Consider the following 19,835-nt stretch of genomic DNA (forward strand, 5'->3'; position numbering starts at 1 on the left):
TGCAAGCCACACACAACATGAATAAAGAAGAGCTGGGCTGGATTATGTTAAATACAAGTGAGGGATTAAAAAGGGAGTAGGCAAGGAGAGATGACACTGCTTGCTGAATACAACCATGGTATTGCAGCATGATGCTGTGGTTCTGGACTTGCACATCAATAGACTGCGAGTTCAAAGGTTCAGTAGCAGTGAAACCAAATTCAAAATATCTGGCTTTGTATGGTTTAAGATCAGGGGAAACAAATAACCATGAAAGCTTATGCATCATCACAATCACATCCTTTAGAGAAAAAGGGCACAACTCAAGTCTAACAATACATGGCAGATTTTTAATGTCTCTGAAGTGACCACTTCCTCAAGACAACTAGGAATAAGTAATTAATATAGCCCCTGTGTGGCACATATGTTAAGAACAAATAAAAAGAGAAATGGGTTCATCAGATCATCTTTACCCAAGCTGTAAGGTTCTGGGTTTTCCAATGAGTTGGAAAAATAAGCATCAGTTCTATTTGGTAGATTAGTGGCAATTTGGATGACAGCCCTGTTTTGCTTACTTAGCTGAGACCAATTCACTAACAACCAGTATTAAAATATATTTTGAAATTGACCCACTGATAAAAATAACCATCTAACCAGCTTACTGCAGGAACATGCATATCCCATTGTCAGTGCCAACATGGATACATAATGTATATACATATAAAGAGGGTAAGATCCCTCATCTATTGGTACTTTGTGGTTCTCTCCCAAACAGCATTGCCTTTTGCAAGTGCTCTACTCCCTTCCCCCAGACATTGTTTCAGCTGAGTAAAGACATCCACTCATTAACCTGCTCTGCGAACCTGCTGAAGCTATTCAAAAGGACAGTCCTCACAGAAAACTTTTCCAGTAACGTTAGGGATCATCACCTTTGGTTTTCGCTGTTTTTCCTATTGATAAGTTGCTTCCCCATGCAAATACATCTATTTTCCTCTTCCTCCATTCAATGACTGTCTCCACTGTATACATCCATTTTTCTCTCTCCCAAATGCATCTCTCTGTACAGGCACTCTGATCTTTCTTTCCCCACGGCTGTTGACTATCATATTTGGGAAAGCGTCATGACTTCCAACACTTTTCTCACACATGGCTTCACAACACAAGGGCACTATTTTCCTCCCCATGCCTGTTTTTCCTTGTTCTGCTGCATTGGACTGCTAAGTTTGTACTAACAATGTACATGACATCTAGCAGCTAAGAAAATCTTCACCTCCACATTATGATTCTGTCCCTTACCAGTTTACTTTGTGCTAATGCACGGAGCTGTTCATCCATTTCCGACTCCTCGTTTTCTTCTTCTACTTTTATTCGCTCTCCTTCCCCGGGCCCTTCCTGTTTAAAGAAAATGAAGTCAATACAGTGAGTAGTGTTGTATGTAAAAACTATGGCTATGACAGCACCACAATGGCAGCATTGACATGATGTCGCTCAATGCCACCTGTGAAACAGAAACTAATATTTTAATGCCCATAATGACGTCACTTATGTCACAGCCCTTCCTTGTGACATCATAAAACATTTCAACCACCTGCAAAATTAAGCTTTACTTGAAGCCAACTATTTCCTTATCTCACCAATAGCAGATGAAAGAACAAAATCAATGTAATTGCTCACACTTAGACAAGTGAAGACTAATTTTAAAATGTATTGCTATTAAGTTACGCATTCTTTTGAAACCCCAGAAAAACTACTTTCTGTTGCAAACTCTTGCACCGTGTACTCTAACACTCAGGATAAAACAACAGATTTTGCTATTTCCCTCCACAGGGTACACATGCCCATAAATCTGATCTATGATCAGACTTATACGACCAATTTCTGCATAATTAATCAGACTGATCAGATTTTTCTGACGTTGAATCCATAAATACTGTGATTCCAATATTATTCAGATATGTGGTAGGATCCTAGAAGCCCTATAGTGCAGAAGGAGGCCATTCGGTCCATCAAGTCTGCCAAGTCCCACCAGGTCCCCTATCCCCATAACTCTATGCATTTACCTTAGCTAGTCCCCCGACGCTAAGGGGCAATTTAGCATAGCCAATCCACCTAATTCGCACATCTTTGGACTGTGGGAGGAAACCGGAGAACCCAGAGGAAACTCATGCAGACACAAGGAGAATGTGCAAACTCCACACAGACAGTGACCCAAGCCAGAAATCGAACCCAGGTCCCTGGCGCTGTGAGGCTTCAGTGCTAACCACTGTGCCATCATGTCACCCTATTGGTATTGTTGGATTTTTATTTAAATTTGCTGTAAATGTTGAATGTTAGTTCAATCATTCTGAAGGTGTTTCAACATTGAGCAACATGCCTTCATCCAGACCCACTGTTTGGCAAATTTTTTTTGAGTTGGTATGGAATATCACAGGAGTTGCTGAAAAATGCAAAATAAAAACAATTCTCACTAACTGAACAAAGCAGGGTTAAAAAATGATGGATAAGGATAACAGCTTTCTTTCAATCTTTGCTTGATAGAAATGCGACCTTTTGATGCATCAGATTGGAACAGTATACTGTGCAGTGCGGCAAAGTTGGTTACAACAACTAATGATGCAGAAAATTCTGCCATTGTATTTTAGATGCATGAGGGGCAATAGATATTCAAATAAATTCATAAAGACATAATTAAGGTTATGACTGGGGTAACACAGTTATTGCAACATAGTGGGGGCAGCACTATGGCATAATGGTTAGCACTACTGCAACATAGCACCAGGGACCTGTATTCGATTCCTGGCTTGGGTCACTGTCTGTGTGGAGTTTGCACATTCTCCCCGTCTCTGTGAGTTTTCTCTGGGTGCTCCAGTTTCCTCCCACAGTCCAAAGATGTACGGGTTAGGCTGATTGGCCATGCTAAATTGCCCCTTAGTGTCAGGGGACAAGCTAGGGTAAATGCTACAGGTTATGGGGATAGGGTCTGGGTGGGATTGTAGTTAGTGCAGACTCAATGGGCCAAAGGGCCTCTTTCTGCACTGTAGAATTCTAAGATTCTATGAACATCATATTACACGTTTTTGTAAAGGGTTTTATTACTTTGCCATGGAAAAATACAGAAGGGTTGCCCTGACAAGCAAATTCAAATGGGGTGCTGGTCATAAATCAACTTGCAACCACTATATTGAGATTTGTCACATTGATCCCTCCCACTGAATTTATTGCTAAGATCCAAATCACTTAATTGACTTCTTCTGGGATGGAAGGGGGCGATGGGCTCTTGGTCTCTAAGTCAGGGAGAATAGTTAGGCAATCACGTCCAGGTTGCACATTTCCACATTTCTCGAGGTATTAGCTGCCTGAATGTAGAACCAAAATCATTCAAGTGCTAAACACAGCCCTGAATTTGGAGTGCCAAGGCTCAAACACTTGGAGTTATACAATTTGAATGGAATAAGATCCCAAAATGTTCCTCAGGAATCAGGTTACAACTTCAGCCTTCTCAGAGAGGGAATTCCATTCTGCATGAAGGGACGTCCAATCATTTATTGCTGCACTTGCTCTATTTTCTTTCACTCATTTTCCTCCAGACTTGGATTGGCAAAGCATCTTGCTGTCCACTTTCCAGATATCCAGACTCCTTGTCTATTGTTGAGCTCAACGTTTAATAGCAATGTCAGAAGTTGCAGGCCTTCTTTCATTATTTAAGAGGACTGCTCCCCAGCTTTTAGTTGAATTTTAATCCAATGCTCCTGATTTTCGGTGCACAAGGGGCAGGCAGATTGGAGAACAGCCTTATGGATTTGTGGGCAATTTTGCTCAGACTACTTGCCTCTCATTTGCAACCTTATAACGCCCAACTGATCCAGGATAGATGATGCAGTGTTCACAGGTGCACTTGAAGCCTTCCATGGTCAGTGGAGAGAGTAGGACATCAACTAATTTTAACAAAAATGGATTATAATCTAGTTTTATTTTTATTATGTATATACATTAGCTGAGTGGACCATTGATACAAGCAATGTATTTATGTGATGCCTCCTCCTGAGGGAAATGATAGGATGTTTAGTTCAAAACAACTGTAAGCTGAAAATATGAGAATGTTATTCACAGAATCGCTACAGTGCAGGAGGAAGCCATTCGGCCCATTAAGTCTGCACCAATAACAATTCCACCCAGGCACCATCCCCGTAACCCCACATATTCATCCTGCTAGTCACCCTGAATCTAAGACCCAATTTAGCATGGTCAATCAACCTAACCTGCACATCTTTGGAGTGTGGGAGGAAACCAAAGTACCCGGAGGAAACCCACGCAGACACGGGGAGAACATGCAAACTCCACACAGACAGTCACCCGAGGCTGGAATTGAACCCAGGTCCCTGGCACTGTGAGGTAGCCATGCTAACCACTGTGCCACCATGCCACCCAAATTACGTTCCAATTTTGAAACAGGATTCTGTGATAATCATAAAACTTATGTACATTAAATTTATTGTACTTTAATGTTTTGAATTTCTTGCCTTTATCAAAATATTTTATCTTTGTGTAAAAATACCTTTCACTCTTTCTAACATTGATGGTATATTATACTGCCCTGGCCACTCTCATTGCTCTTTTAATTGAAGTAAAAAAACATGATTTAGTTTACCACTGAGCGGCACGGTGGCACAATGGTTAGCACTGCTGCCTCACAGCGCCAACTGCAGGCTCAGACCACTGTCTGTGTGAAGTTTGCACATTCTCCCTGTGTTAGTGTGGGTTTCCTCTCGGTTTCCAGTTTCCTCTCTCAGTCCACAGATGCATGAGTTAGGCTGACTCACCGTGCTAAGCTGCCCCTTAGTGTCATGGGAATTAGCAGGGTAATTATGTGTGGTTATGTGGATTGGGTGGGATTGTGGTCGGTGTAAACTTGATGGGCTGAATGGTCTCCTTCTGCACTGTAGGGATTCTATGACTTGGATGCAGGGTACAAGTAGGCAAAGATATAAACTAACAAATCAAATGTTTCACATGTATTTGGAGTAAACTCTAGTATGGAAGTTGTCTTAATGTGTGTGCATGCATACCTCACTGTCACTTGCTGGGTTTTGTGCAGATAACTCTGGTTGGTCTTTGGGTTCTGCTGGCTCCTCTTGTTGCTGGTTGCTGTTTTCATCAGAGGCCTGATTGATCTCTGACTCCATCTCCCATTCTTTCCGCCTGGCTTTTCTCCGTCGCGTCTCCGCACCTACTGGGGGCTCCATTGATCCCTGGTTATGTTTCTGTACTGGACAATTCTGGTTCCCCTTGTGGCAGGCACAGTCTACTTTATATTTACTGCAATGAAGTGAATAATACAAACTTTGTTAAATGAAGCCTTTCAGTTTCATTCTGATATTAAAATTCCTGACTAGACAGTATATTCAACCAGCTTTCCTCATTTGCATAAGTTGACAAAGATGTGAAACGCACAGGAAGAGTACGCGACTCCTATTTGCATGTGAAGGTGTAAAAGAGCTCCTGTGTAAATCAAGAGATGCCAACTAAGTACTAACTCTGATTGCTAACTCATCCTGCTCTCAAATAGCAGCTGTTCTGCTGCCTTGGACATTCAACATATTCAGTTTACACCATGTAAAAACAGGTGTACTGCTTGCAGGTAATGAAATGCACTAGTCAAAGCATGCAGACATTCAAATGAATATTCACCCTGCCCGAGAATACTTCCCATCCAAGAGAGAATTCCTAGCTCCAGGAAGGTTTGCAGAATTTAGATGGTCAAGTAGATCTGAGGAAGTCCAGGGCCAGTACATTTGAGACCAGCAGGTACCAACAAAGAATCATCATTACCTCTTTGACCCCAATCCCCTGCATCTCTTTTTTGGCCATTGAACAATCCCTAACAATTTAACCAAAACTTTAGAGTTATCCCCACCCAGAAAGATTTTCACACATCTATTCTTCCTTGTCCCAGTCCCTCTCCAGCCTGCCAAATTCTCTGTCCCTCACAGAGAAGATTCTAAGTGTTTCCTTTTTCCTTCCCCTAGCCCTCTTGCCTTGTGTCCTGCCTATCCCACCCCTTGCCCATCCAATCCAACCTTTCCCTTATTTGATTTAAATAATGTAGTCTTGAACCCCTATTTGCACCAGCCATCATTAGCTAGACCTGCTAAAAAGGCAAAAATGTAACCACTAAGTTTTTGTTCTACAACAGTGGTTGGTTCAGAAAAAAAAGTATCATGTATCTTGAGAACTCCTGTAAGAAAGATGATCTGACTTACCAGCTGCTGTATTCATAGTCAAAGCCAATGGTCACCTCACTGTCCTTTGGGATGTTTGTGATGGCGTATATACAAAGGTGGATCATCCCATCAGCGATCATGTGCCGAACCTAGGGGAAATAGTATGCAAGTTGTAGCTAGCTTCTTTTTCTTTTATGATTCTTAAATAGGTCAAACCCAATTTATCTCACTTGCTGCCATCGCGGTTTTGTACAGTCTTTTTTTAGCTAGCAGAATTGTGCCAAAGGGTTGCCAACATAGGACAATATAAATAAGGGCTCTAATTCTAGCTGAAAGGAACACTAACAAAATTTATGTGACTGCAGCATTAAAAAAATGTACAATCTGTTAAGAACACTAGTTAACACTAGTTAAGAACAGTATCTTACAGCAAATGAACCCAAATGCAGGGGCAAAAATATACAATCAAAAATTATAAACTTTTGTATTTTACAACTTAGTAAAATTGTATTTCAAGTAAACCTAAATAACGAGGGTGAAACAGTTAGGGAAGGACATCAGAGTAACTTTAATGGTGAAGGTAATATTTATTTCAAAACATACTATTTTAATATTGAAAGAAATGTTGCACATCTAGGAATTTATGGAAAGTTTACTGGAAGGAAAGACACTGATGCACTGGGAAGGAACAAAAGAAGCAGCAAGGATAATTCAGGAATTATAGCCTCTTAATTATGGAAAGACAGCCACAAAATAAATGCTTTTGCGTTTAGAAAAAGGATTCAGAAATAAAAGAGGAATGTATAATGTAAACACGAGCAGATTTCTTGGCTTATTCTGTGACACAGATATAAAACCAATCAACTTCAACGAAAGAGTCATCTGGACTCGAAATGTCAGCTTTCTTCTCTCCTTATAGATGCTGCCAGACCCACTGAGATTTTCCAGCATTTCTTTTTTTGGTTTCAGATTCCAGCATCCACAGTAATTTGCTTTTAACTTCAACCAAATGCAGCAGATTTGAAAAGATCTTACTTTGATGATTTTGGCATTCTGATTATGCTGTTTCTGCAGAATCTTAGAACAATTTATGATAAAAATGCCAACACTGAATTAAATGAGGCTGTTAAAGGGTTAGATACATATAACAGTACACATTGAGATTTAGAGATTCCAGTGAACATTGGCACCTAATGTGGGGATGTTTCTATATGTGTGAGCTCAGTATAAAACATCTGCCGTGAATATGCTTTCAAAAGGTGGGGTTAATTGTTTCGACTTGAGCAGCCTACTGAATGGAGAAGGAATTGCAGGTCCTGCACTCCTACTTCTTGTAAACACTCAAAACTATGTGAAAAAGAGACATGGAGCATTCAGCCAACCAACTAATTAGGTCTGGGGAGAAAGCCTGGCCTTAGCAAAAGTGCAAATTTATTCATCTCAAGCCCTGAGCTGATCCATTCAAAGGTTGCTCATGAAAAGTTAATCAAGACTGCTAAAGAAGATTGTTTTGCTTAATGTTTTCTTCCATTGAGTTAATTAAACCAAGATGTTTTTCATCTGTTATTCAGGTTTGTTGTCTGCAAAACAAAATAGCTTAAAATGTGCAGCAGGCCCCATCTAACTACAGGATTTCAGTCTGCCATCAGAAACATTGGCAAAGCATGTTTTATCAAACATGAAAGCTACAATATCAGTTTGGATTGCTGGAGGTTCTTTCTGTTACACCCCAGGACATACTTTTTGAAAAATACTTTTTTTTAATAGGAAGTGGGTGTCCCTGGCAAGGTCAACATATATTTCATCTCGAATTAGAGTCAAAGAGATATGCAGTATGGAAACAGGCCCTTCGGCCCAATCGTACAAGATACTGCATATAGATGCTGGGGATATGGCAACTGTCAAGAGTCTATAACACTCATATTGCTTATGAATGTGACTAACATTACCATACCAAAGACCTGCAGGCTCAAAACCTGTAACACTCCCATGGACTAGTACAGATCTCCTACTACATCAGTTGACATCCTTTATAGGAAATCATTGGCTGTGCTGTCAAAGGGACAAGCTCAATTCTAAAGGAAAATTGTGGCCTATTCTTCTGTCTCCTCCAGCAGACACAGTGGCACTTGCAAAGTCTACTCAAGTTTTCCAGGGGGGAACCGAGAAAGAGAATTTGATTTATTTTTGTCACATGTATTGGGATACAGTGATACAGCACTATGCAAACAAAGCATACCGTACATTGAGAACATAGGGAAGAAGGAAAGGAGAGGGTGTTATAATCATCACCAGGGTGTTGAGAAAGATCAGCTTAATTTAAGGTAGGCCCATTCAAAAGTTTGATGGCAGCGGGGAAGAAGCTGTTCTTGAGTAAGTTGGTAAGTGATCTCAGACTTTTGTATCTTTTTTCTGGTGGAAGAAGTGGAAGAGAGTATGTTCGGGGTGCATGGGGTCCTTGATTATACTGGCTGCTTTTCTGAGGCAGAGGGAAACCCAAACAAGAAGTGGGAAGAGGTATATTTTTGTAGGTACAGAACATAGCTGCTTCATTGTCTCGCATTTTGGGGAAGCAAGGAAAGACAGCAAGGTGCTTAGGTCAGGAAGTCTGCTCCACATCACAGCAAAGAATTTTTAACTTAATCATTCTGATACTAATGTCAAAGCTGTCTATTTAAAGACCTATGCTTCTATAACTAATTGTCCAAATAAACTAGAAAATTCTCAGAGTTACATTAGTGAAAAACGTGCGAATGGCTTTTTGGCATCTGTTCGGGATATCATGACAATATTGTGGAGTCAGGTCGAGTGCAAATTGCCAACACTGTACATAAATTGATATTGGTTATCTTTATTCTGTACTTTAACCACTATATGAGGTGTTCATTCTGTGCTGATTCTAGCCAAATTTGCCCCATTAAATTGACAACAGTAACATCCATTCTCAGTAGTCAAGTCAAAGAATTCTTATTTTTTCTCAACTCAATAAATGGGTTTTAGGGATTCAATTCATTCAGATAATAAATTAATATATTCATTAAATGCTAACATTATTATTTTAGAAGTATTCAATTTGGTCCAGTAGATCGATTATGGGCAAAATAATCTTTATATCGGGTTGCCTCATAATTTAACGTCTTAATATATAGCCCTGCAAATATTGTGAATAAACAGTAACACATGACAACAATGTGTATATTTAAGAAGGTATTTGTATAGCAATGCAAATGAACATTTTTATTCACAATCACAGCACCATGATAGGCATAGTTAATTTTTAATCACTTCTTGAAAAATTATTTCAATTAATTATCATAATATATACAGTTGAACTGGTAGAAACACACTTAAAATTAGAAAAAACTGACCTCTGCATTGGGAGCACAGGACCTCCTAATAAACCGTGCATCATTCCCAAACGTTCTAGCATCAACGCACATCTCCACTTCATTGAATTTTGAGTAGAAGAGCACAAAGGGATAGGGTCTGTAATGCACGAAGGTGACAAATAAGATTCCTTAACTCTGAATTGGAAGTTATTTTACCAAACCAGAAGTCCTTCACGTGTGCTCAATAAATGCATTAAAACCAAGAACTGTTGAGAAAACTCAGCAGTTAAGCAGGGAGGTTAGCAGGGTAAATATGTGGGGTTACGGGGATGGGTCCAGGTGAGTTTGTTGTCAGTGCAAGCTCACTGAACCAACTGGCCTCTTTCTGCACTGCAAGGATTCTATGATTCTAGTCTGATCCAGCATCAACACATTCACAGTGTCAACCACATGAAGATCAGGAGCAAGATGCAGAATTAATCAAAGTACTAAAGCTAAGCATAATGCATTTTCATTCCTCTTACTGAAAAATTAATCAACACAGGCCAGAGAATAAATCATATTACGTAGTGCATTAGCCACTATAGTGCTATCAACATGACCAGTGAGTTGTGGGGATGTGGTTCACACTTGACCTCAGAAAGAAACTTCTTTTTAGCTTAAATTGCCTTGACATCCTCAAAAGTGGCTCCATTTTGGGAAGGTCAAAAACCACAAAAGTTACCATTATTGGAGCAACCAGAGGCTCAGACTCAACGCAATCCTACCTTTTAAAGAAATGTCCATTAACTTCAAACTGCTGCCTTAGCATCACTTTACCACGATATTCAATAATAAGTATGTCCGGTGTTAGGTCTCTAGCTGCTCGCAAAATTTTGCGATGCCGCTGAACTCTTGTGACTTTACCAAGCTGCAGCTATCAACAGGAAGAAAATACATAGATAAAAAGGCTACTATTTTACTACTAATGTGGACTAGCCTGCTGGTTTAATTGACTTTACAACATAAGGTATAACTGAGAAAAAAATAACTTTAAATAGACTAAATAGCTACATTTTAGTTTAGAAAATTAAAGACAGCATTACAGGTTAAAACGCACAGCACATGAGAACTATCTAGTAGATCCACTCTTGACTATACTCCTGAATTGGCAGTAGATAATTTAAGTTAATTCTGACTGTTCTATTCCAGAAAGGTTGTTGATAACAGATGCAATTGGAGCCAATCTTTCCTATTTTATATTTCTTTACAGTGAAGCATACACCTTCTAACAAAACCACCCCAAAGTTTTAGTAAGTGTCTGTTTATTTGTGTTCACCAATTGATGCCATCCACCTGCATATAATTGAACACAATTGAGATATTACCACTTACCTGCATCTGAGAGCCAAGAATTGTGTTGTTACAGGCCAGTTCAGTTTTATTAATAGTGTCCAGCACCACATTTTTTCCCACAGAGTCTTTCATGGTTAACCGATACAATTCTAAAAGGTTCTGTACATCCGCACTGTATTGATTTGCAAAGGATTCCTCGTACTGATCGGTCCAAAGGCGTATCCGGTTCTCCCAACCCTCTGCTGTATTTTCATCCAACGCGTGAGCCTCTGATAATGAGTTCTAAATGTAAAAATCAGCAACATTGAACAAACTAAGTCTGCTTCCCAAATGGAAAGATCATTGTCAACAATAATGTAGGTCCTTCAAACTCTCCCAGTATTTTTGCATCTGGTTCCAGAATATTACTCCACTTAGAGTGCGAGTAGAGTTTCTCAGAAAAATGATAATGTTAAATTCCCCTCCCCCATCCCAATGTGAACATTTCCACTCTACAGTGCAACATGGAATACTTCTTGAAGGAAACCTGGGCTGGAATTCTCCGACTATTCATGCCCTACCATATCTCCGTTCACTCCAGCGGGACGGGAGAATCCCAGCTGCAAGGGAGGTTGGGGAATCCAGCCCCTGGTCTATTACGGAAAAGTCTACCAGCCTCAACTGATCTGATTTCTGACCGAAGGAACAAGGTTAAACCACCAAAGTTTACAGCACAGTATATACCAACTTTCTCACTGTGTCCTTGCCAGCTCTTTGCTAGAATAATCCATAATTAACCCAACAGCCTATCTCTTCTTGCTCCTCATAAACTTACGTCATCCTCTTCATTAAATTTCTATCCAATTTTCTCTGAAGGAAATGCAAATCTCAGCTTCAATTACCCTTTTGATATAGTTTTCAGCTGTGTAAACTCTACATAAATATTTTTCCCCCAATTTCTCTGCTCATTGTCTTAATGACAATTTTAATTTGAAGGCCTTTCTCACTGACTCCTTAATTGGAGGAAACAGTTCTTCGTTCATTCTGTCCAAGCTTTTTAATCAAATCTCTTTATCTTTTTTATTTCAGCACCTCAAATTTTTCAAGACAGAAAATTAAAAATAATGGCTATGACCAAACTGTTGATGTTCAATATAAATTATTTTGTTTGGAACAGCTAAACCTTTATAAAAAGATTTATAAATCTGCTTGTCCAATATCAATCATTCCATTTTGAATCTTGTGCTTGGCAGATGTGCTTGCATTTACACATTCATGTTTAAGATTCCAAACATTTGGGACTTGGGTGAACATTGCATCAATAACCAAGACTGTATCAATAATAAACACTGCGCAAGGAAGTGAAGGAACTAGAAGTCAGACTTGTGATTCCCACAGTCTGATCTCACCCACATAAGTCAATGAAGCAACTGAGCTCAGGCAAGCTTCCCACTTCATTTAACGCCCCCAGTGACAGGAAGAAAGCAGGCAGACAAGTCATTTTTATACATCTCTGAGCGGCTGGCTCAAAACCTGTCTTGGCAAAAGCCAAGCAGCACAGGATCTGCCCACTCACTGGGCATTCTAACATTATCAGTATTTTGTTGAAAAGTTCTCAAAAAAATCAAATTAAAAATACATGGAAAAAACAATTTTGGGAGAGTTTGAAGAAAAATAAAATAAGTCAACCAATAAGTAATGATTAACCTCAAAGCTTTAGGCTTTAAAAGTCTGTTGATTATGAAATGAAACAAAGACTGAAGATTCTGAGCTTGTACTGTTGTGAAGCCTGAAGAAGATGATGTGTTTAATTATTGATGGAGTATAGACCTTTTGCGAAACAAAAAGGAGAAAGTATAATTACAGATCAACTCACATTTAGAAAGGCTTTCGAAAACAAAATAGGACTTCGCTGTAGATTTGGACAACCGCTTCAATCTAATTAAAAAGCAACAAAGGACTGTCATGGCCTATCAAAGCTTGGGACAGAGGGGACTGTCAGTGGCTAAATGGAATTTTGGAAGAAAGGATGTTACATCTGAAGCCAACAAAAGAAAACTCTGCAAATTAGATATTTACAGATCAACCAGCAATTTAAGAACTGTGTGCAATAGCAACGAATGGAAGTTCCAGCCCAGAAGAGCTCGAATGGAGATGCTGGGTGGAATCTTCCCGTCCCGTGCACCACGGTAATCGTAGCGGGCAGGACACAGGCCACGCAAAGGACCACTGCCTTGGGACGAGTGTGGCTAGAAAATCCTGCCCTCAATCCCAAATCTGAAAATTACAGCAGAAACTTTTACTTAGCCAAGATTGGCCATTTTGAAATAAATGTAAAACTCTCTCTCAACCCATACCTTCATCCTCATGGATCTTCTGGATCCTTCTCGAAAGGCCTACAAACAACAAAATCATAGAAAAATTATTGTGGAACCACTTAATCAGCTCTGCTTGTGCTCGTTAATTATCCAATGTAATTTAAGCCTCTCAAACCCAGGAATGCTTTTCAAAATAAAAGCAAACCTTGGGGAATCAACCAAGAACCTATGTTTTCATGGGAGTTCATCCACATTAGGCCTCAACTCCTCTCCCAACTAAATTCGCCATGGAGATATAAAGATAACTGCATTTATAGGGTACAAGCTCCTTCACGGAGAAATAATCATAACCACTTTTAGATAAAATCGAGAGTGAACAAAGCAAGTTCTCTTAAACAGCTTCTTAATGGAATTTAACAAAATAACTATATACCAAAGCTTTGTTTCTGGTATGCTCCAGTGAATTGTGTTTTCTACAATGGTACCTGGAAGAAGAGGCAGAATAATCATTTACTTCATGTCTTCAATCTGCAGGGAAAATCTGCTGAAAATAACATCCCAAACAAACCCCCACCCCACCCTGTCCACACCACCAATCTTCCCTGCCCAGTATATGCAGATACAATTTATTATGGCAAACCTAGAATAGGTATTTCTCTCCACCACACGGTAGAAGGGAAATCTGCTGACAATGCATCCTGCAATCTTCAATTAAATTTAATGTTCCAAATTTGCTTTGTAAGTGATGAATTTTCAAATGTTGCTACACGGGGGGAAATCCCATGCAAATCTGACACAGAGCAGACACCTTGCCTCCACTTGTAAAAATATCATCAGCTTTTAAAGGAAAAGCTATCATTACAGACATGTTCCTTTGTCAGCATACAGTTACAAAAATTACATGCTAATCAGTCATCAGATATAGAACAAAACACAGAACACAGAATTGTGAAACACAGCAGGCTTGGCCCCAGCTGCACAAAATCTTGCCAATCCCCTGGAATCTCCTTGGGAACTGTCAAGGGCTCTACAGGCAGAATCACAGGAGGAAGCCGTTCATCTGTTGTGTCTGTGCAGGCTCTCTAAGGGGCAATTCACCTAGTGAATTCTTCCTTTTCAGGTAATAATCCAATATTCTCTTGAATTCCTTTCATGCAATGTATTAAAGATCCTAACCATTCAATGCATGGAAAAGATTTCCTCATGTTGTCACTGCTCCTTTTGCCAATTACCTTAAATCTGTACCCTCTTGCTACTGATTCTTCCACTAGTAAGGAAAACATTTTTCCCTATCCACGCTAAGCAGAACCCTCATAACTTTTGAATACCACTATCAAATCTCTTTTCAAGCTTCTCTTCTCCAAGGAAACTGCTCCAACTTCTCCAATCTATCCACATAACAGATGTTCCTCATCTTGAGAATCATCTTGTGAATCTTTTCTGCACTCTCACTATTATTTTCATATCCTACCTGAAGTGGGGTGTCCAGAATTGGACACAGTCAATACTGTGAGACCAGGCCTGTGTTTTATATAAGTTTAACGCAACTTTCTTGTTTTTGTATTCGTATGGCCTATTAATAAAGCCGCGGATGCTGTATGCTTTATTAGAGGCACTCAAACTTTCAGGCCAACTTCAATGATTTATATATCTATACCCTCCGATACCAGGCATAGTGGCACTGTCACTGGACTAACAACCCAGAGACAAGGGCAATAATCTGGGGACCCATGTCAAATCCTATCATGGCAGACAGTGAAATTTTAATTCAACAAAAAAAATCTGTTCACTGGTGTAAAACTCTAGTTCACTAATGTCCCTTAGGTAAGAAAATCTGCCATCCATACATGGTCTGGCCTACATGTGACTCCAGATTCACCGTAATGTAGTTAACTATTAAATACTCTAGCAATCACCCAGTTGAAGGGCAATTAGAGAAGGGCAACAAATGCTGGCTCAGCCAGTGACACCTGCATTCCTTGAATGAATTTTAAAAAAGGACCCCCTGCTCCTTCAATTTATATTGCCTCTCTACATTCTTCCTAAATTAATCACTTCATATTTCATCTGTCATTTATTGGACCATTTCACCAACCTGTCTACGTTCCTTTTAAAATTCAACACTATCCTCCTCACAATTCATAACAGTTCCAAGTTTTGTACTGTCAGCAAATTTGGAAATGATGTCGTGCACATCAAGATCTAGGTCTATATATAATAAAGAGCAAGGATCGTAACACCGTCCTCTGAGGAACTCCACACTATAAATCTTCCTCCAGTCCCAAACATACCCAGTAACCATTTCTCTCTGTTTCTGTCACTCTGAATTTAGTATTCATATTTCTACTATCCCCTTTATTCGTGAGCTCTAACTTTGTTGCTCTTTATCAAATGCCTTTTAAAAATCCATGTACTTTATCTGTTCGTGGGATGCGAGCATTGCTGGCTATGCCAGCATTTATTGTCCATTCCTCATTGAGACGGTGGTGGCGTGCTGCCTTCTTGAACCGCTGCAGTCCATGTGCTGTGGGAAACACCCAAAGATATATTGGGGAGTTCCAGCATTTTGACCCAGTGACAGTGAAGAAATGGTCAGGTAGTAGAGGTTGCAAGTTTGGAAGGTGTGGTTGAAGAAGCCATACACACGTCAACAGCATTAACCTCATCAAAGAAGTTAGTTGAACATAATTTACCCTTAATGGCTTTCATTAACTCATGCATTTGCCCAAGTGGATTAATTTTGTCCCAAATAATCATTTCTCAATGTTTTCTCACTATTGAGGTTAGACTGGCCTGAGGTTGCCGGGGTTAACTTTCCACCTTTTTTTTTGAACAAAGGTGTAACATTTTGCATTCTTCAATTGTGGGACCATTCCTGAATCTAAGGAACCTTGGAATATTATGGCCAATGCTTCTGCAATTTCCACTCTCAATTTCCTCAGTATTCTCAGATGCATTTCATCCATTCCTGCCTTCTCAGCTTTAAGTACAGACAGTCTATCCATTACCTCCATTTTATCAATCTAAGCCCTTCTAGCATCCGAATTAAATCCTCTATTAACATGACCTGCCAGCATCTTCTTCTTTGGTAAAGACAGATACAAAGTATTCATTTATTACCTCAGCCATGCCCCCGCCTCCATGTTTTAGTCCCACTCCTCCTTTTAACACCCTCTTACTACTTCTATGCACGTGATTGGCTGTTGGATTCCCTTTTGTGTTAGCTGCCCTTTTCATACTACCTTTGAATCTCTTCCTTGCTTTTTTTGATTAACCTTTTAATCTTCTATATTCAACCTATTCTCTGTTGTATTATCCACCTCTCATGAGCAGACTTTTCTTCTTCATCTTAATCCCTATACTTCTGCTGTCCAGGGTGTTATGGTTTTGCTTGCTCTACTTTTCCCCTTCATGGAATATACCTCAACTGACACGAACTCTCTCTTCTTTAAAGGCAGCCATTTTACAATTTAGCCTGCCAACCTTTGATTCCAATTTCTTTGGGTGACATCCATTCTTGGCCTATTCATAGAATCATTATAGTGCAGGAGGCAGCCAATCACTTTAATTCTATGTCCCCTTGTTCTTGATGCTTTTACAAGCAGGAACAATATATCCCTATTTATGTTGGCCAGTGCCCTCAAAATTTTGAGCATCTCTATCAAATCTCCTCTTAGCCACCTTCTCTGAAAGTCCCAATCTATCCTCATAACTGATGTTTCTCATCCCTGGAACCACTCTTGTAAATATCCCCTGCACCCTCTCCAATGCATTTGCATGATTCCTATCATGTGGTGCCTGGAACTCTGCACAATAGTACAGTTGAGGTCTAGTGTCTTGTCTAAGTTTTGCATAACCTCTTTGCTCTTGTACTCAATGACCCTCTCGAGGATCTGCCATGATATACTGAATGGCAGAGCAGCACCAAAGGGTCGAATGGCCTACTCCCACTCTTATTTTCTATGTTTCTAATAAAGCTCAGGATGCTATATGCTTTAACTGCTTTCTCCACCTGTCCCAACGCCTTCAATGATCTAAGCACTATACATCCAGGTCCCTCTGCCCCTGCATCCCCTTAAGACATCTGTCACATGTATCTTTTTTTTCCCTTATCTTAATTTCTATTGCCTTTTTCATCTAAAGAGCTCTGGATTTGTTTGCTCCACCTTTCCCTTTTGAGAATGTATATCTTGACTGTGTCCAAACCATTTATTTTTTGACAGTAGCCCGTTGTTTAGGTAGTTTTTCTGCTAACGTTTTATTCCAGTCTACCTGGTGCAGATCCACTCTTGCCTCAATGAAGCTGGCTTTCCCTAGTTAATTACTCTTAACTCTGAATTGCTCCTCATCCTTTTCCATGAGCCAACCTAAAACTTATGACACAATGATTATTGTTCCTTAAATGTTCCCCTACTGATGCTTGATCCCACTTGGCCTGCCACATTCTCAAGAACTTTTCTCATCAGACTGAAAATATCCTGCAGAAAATTTTCCTGAACTTACTCTAGGAACTCTTGCCCCTCTCTGCCCTTCATATCATTATTATCCCAGACTATATTCAGATAGTTATAATGGGGGAGGGGGTCTCCCCCATTTCATCGAATTTCCCCCATTTCATCTAATTACAATTCATATAATTTCCTTGCAAATTTGTTCCTTTGCGGCTTAAGCACTTGTTTGTGGCTTGTAGACTACAATGAGCAATAGTATACCATTTTTGATCCTTACCTATAGTTAAATAGATTTGGTCCTTGACTCCTCTGGCTCATCCCTTTTTCCTCCAGCAATGTTTTCTTCCATCAATATTGCCACCCCTGCGCCCCCATTTCCTATCTTTCTTGAACACTTTGATTCCAAGAATGTTTAATACACATTCCTGCCCTTCTCTGAGCCAGGTCTCTGTTATAGCCACAACATTACATTTCCATAATGTCAATTTAAAAACTTATGCTTCAAGTAAATATAAAAATTACATCTTGTGCTGCTCTGAAGTTATGTATTCCATTTTCAAATGTTCAAGTTGCAATAATAACTATTTTGAAGCCTTAGAAAAATAAAACTCTCCCAAAACTTTGAATTTGCACTCCAGGCAGAGAAGTTCTTTTTGAAATACCTACCTTTATTTTTTTGGCTTTGGGGGCATTTCTTGCTTTCTCCGTGCTTCTCTTTCTCTTCTTTGCCTTTGTTCTCTTCACTCGGTTGACTGTGAGCGTAATGCTGGTGGGTGTGTGTTGTGTTGCGGTGTATGACACTGTTGAGGGCGAGACTTCCTCGTCCCCGCTCTCAGTTGCGCTGCTATCTCCACCTGTGAGTTCAGGGAAAAGGTGAATTCACTCAGCATGGAGTTAAGTAAATCGAGTGAATTTCCTGGGAAATTTGTCTGCCTCATTGCCTTAACCGGACATGAAGGGACTCAAAGAAAATTATCCCCCAAATATTCAATAATACAATGCAGCAACAGGACAAGACAGACATTGTATCAGTGAGTTAAATCAGCTGTCACAAATGCAAAAGTTCCCTGGATAAGCAGATATAATAAACTTTCTTTTCTCTATTTCAATATCAAGTATTAACAACAATATGTGTAAGAATAAATTGTGGTTTGCCAATTGTTTTACCAAGAGCAAAAGTAAATGTAAACCAAACTGTGGAGAGCTGAAAAATGCACAGTTGAGAATATCTGTTATGAAAAAATTATGCCTATTACATGATGTGAGAAAATTTATATGTTAACTATATTCTTCAATAAACTTTGTTTGACAAAAGCTCCCTAATGGGTGATTTGAATCATGACTGAAGGGAAGCCTATCATGTTTATCCTAGCCAAATTCAAGATGCAAAGTTTATGATCAAGGCGGGCTTTATAAAACACTTTGGATTTTCTGACCTGAACCATAACGTTGTAACATTAACACTGTAATGAAGTTAATGTGAAAATCCCCTAATTGCCATAGTCCAACACCTGTTCAGGTGCACTAAGGGAGAATTTAGCTTGGCCAATGCACCTAACCAGCATGTTTTTCAGACTATGGGGAGAAATCAGAGCACCCAAAGGAAACCCACAGAGACATGGGGAGAACGTGCAGAATCTGCACAGACAGGAATTGAACTCGGATCTCTGGCGCTCTGAGGTAATAGCGCTAACTGTGCCACCATGCCACCCACTAGTACTTTGATTACCAGTACTTTGGGGAATAAGGTACTTTGGAGAATAAATGAATGAGGATTTCAATCAACAACACAGAGCAGAAAAACAAGGAGAAAACATATTGATTTGTACGAATGGACATAACGCTGGCATGAGCCTAACACCAATTTATCTAAAGAAGCTGAATAAGAAGTAAGATTATACATGTTTCTCTGTTCTGTAGCTTATCAACTACTTAACTTTGTATTGAATCTTAACATAATAAAACATCCTAAGGCACTCCACATGAGCATTATAAAAGACCTCAGTGTTAAGGAAGATCTTAAAAGAGGAAAATGAAGTAGAGACTTGGAGTGATGTAACGAAGGAGTTTCAGAGCTTAGGGTCTCTACGACTGAAGGTACGGATACTGATGATGTGCACAGATATTCTGGAGGGTTGTGCCATTGGAGGAGACTACAGAAATAGGTAGGAGGCATTTGGAAACAAGGTCCTCGTGATGGCGCAACTATGTGGTCAGAGGCTC

The 19,835-nt window shown here is 39.7% G+C and overlaps 1 protein-coding gene across 7 annotated transcripts in view; it reads right to left on the bottom strand.

Moving 5' to 3' along the window:
• Positions 1 to 19,835, bottom strand: part of setd5 (SET domain containing 5) — a 140,905-nt gene that overhangs the window by 50,519 nt on the left and 70,551 nt on the right. For all 7 annotated transcript variants that reach the window (XM_080181713.1, XM_080181702.1, XM_080181708.1 and 4 more), the window contains 8 exons: positions 18,279 to 18,466; positions 13,201 to 13,239; positions 10,904 to 11,146; positions 10,297 to 10,445; positions 9,569 to 9,686; positions 6,240 to 6,349; positions 5,046 to 5,295; positions 1,276 to 1,371 (listed from right to left, as the gene is read on the bottom strand). In XM_080181713.1, coding sequence (XP_080037839.1) covers positions 1,276 to 1,371; positions 5,046 to 5,295; positions 6,240 to 6,349; positions 9,569 to 9,686; positions 10,297 to 10,445; positions 10,904 to 11,146; positions 13,201 to 13,239; positions 18,279 to 18,466 — 1,193 coding nt within the window. The remainder of the gene's footprint in view (positions 1 to 1,275; positions 1,372 to 5,045; positions 5,296 to 6,239; positions 6,350 to 9,568; positions 9,687 to 10,296; positions 10,446 to 10,903; positions 11,147 to 13,200; positions 13,240 to 18,278; positions 18,467 to 19,835) is intronic.

This window comes from Carcharhinus amblyrhynchos, chromosome 3, assembly GCF_965287045.1.
Source record: "Carcharhinus amblyrhynchos chromosome 3, sCarAmb.v2.hapA, whole genome shotgun sequence".
In the NCBI taxonomy this organism is placed as follows: domain Eukaryota; kingdom Metazoa; phylum Chordata; class Chondrichthyes; order Carcharhiniformes; family Carcharhinidae; genus Carcharhinus; species Carcharhinus amblyrhynchos.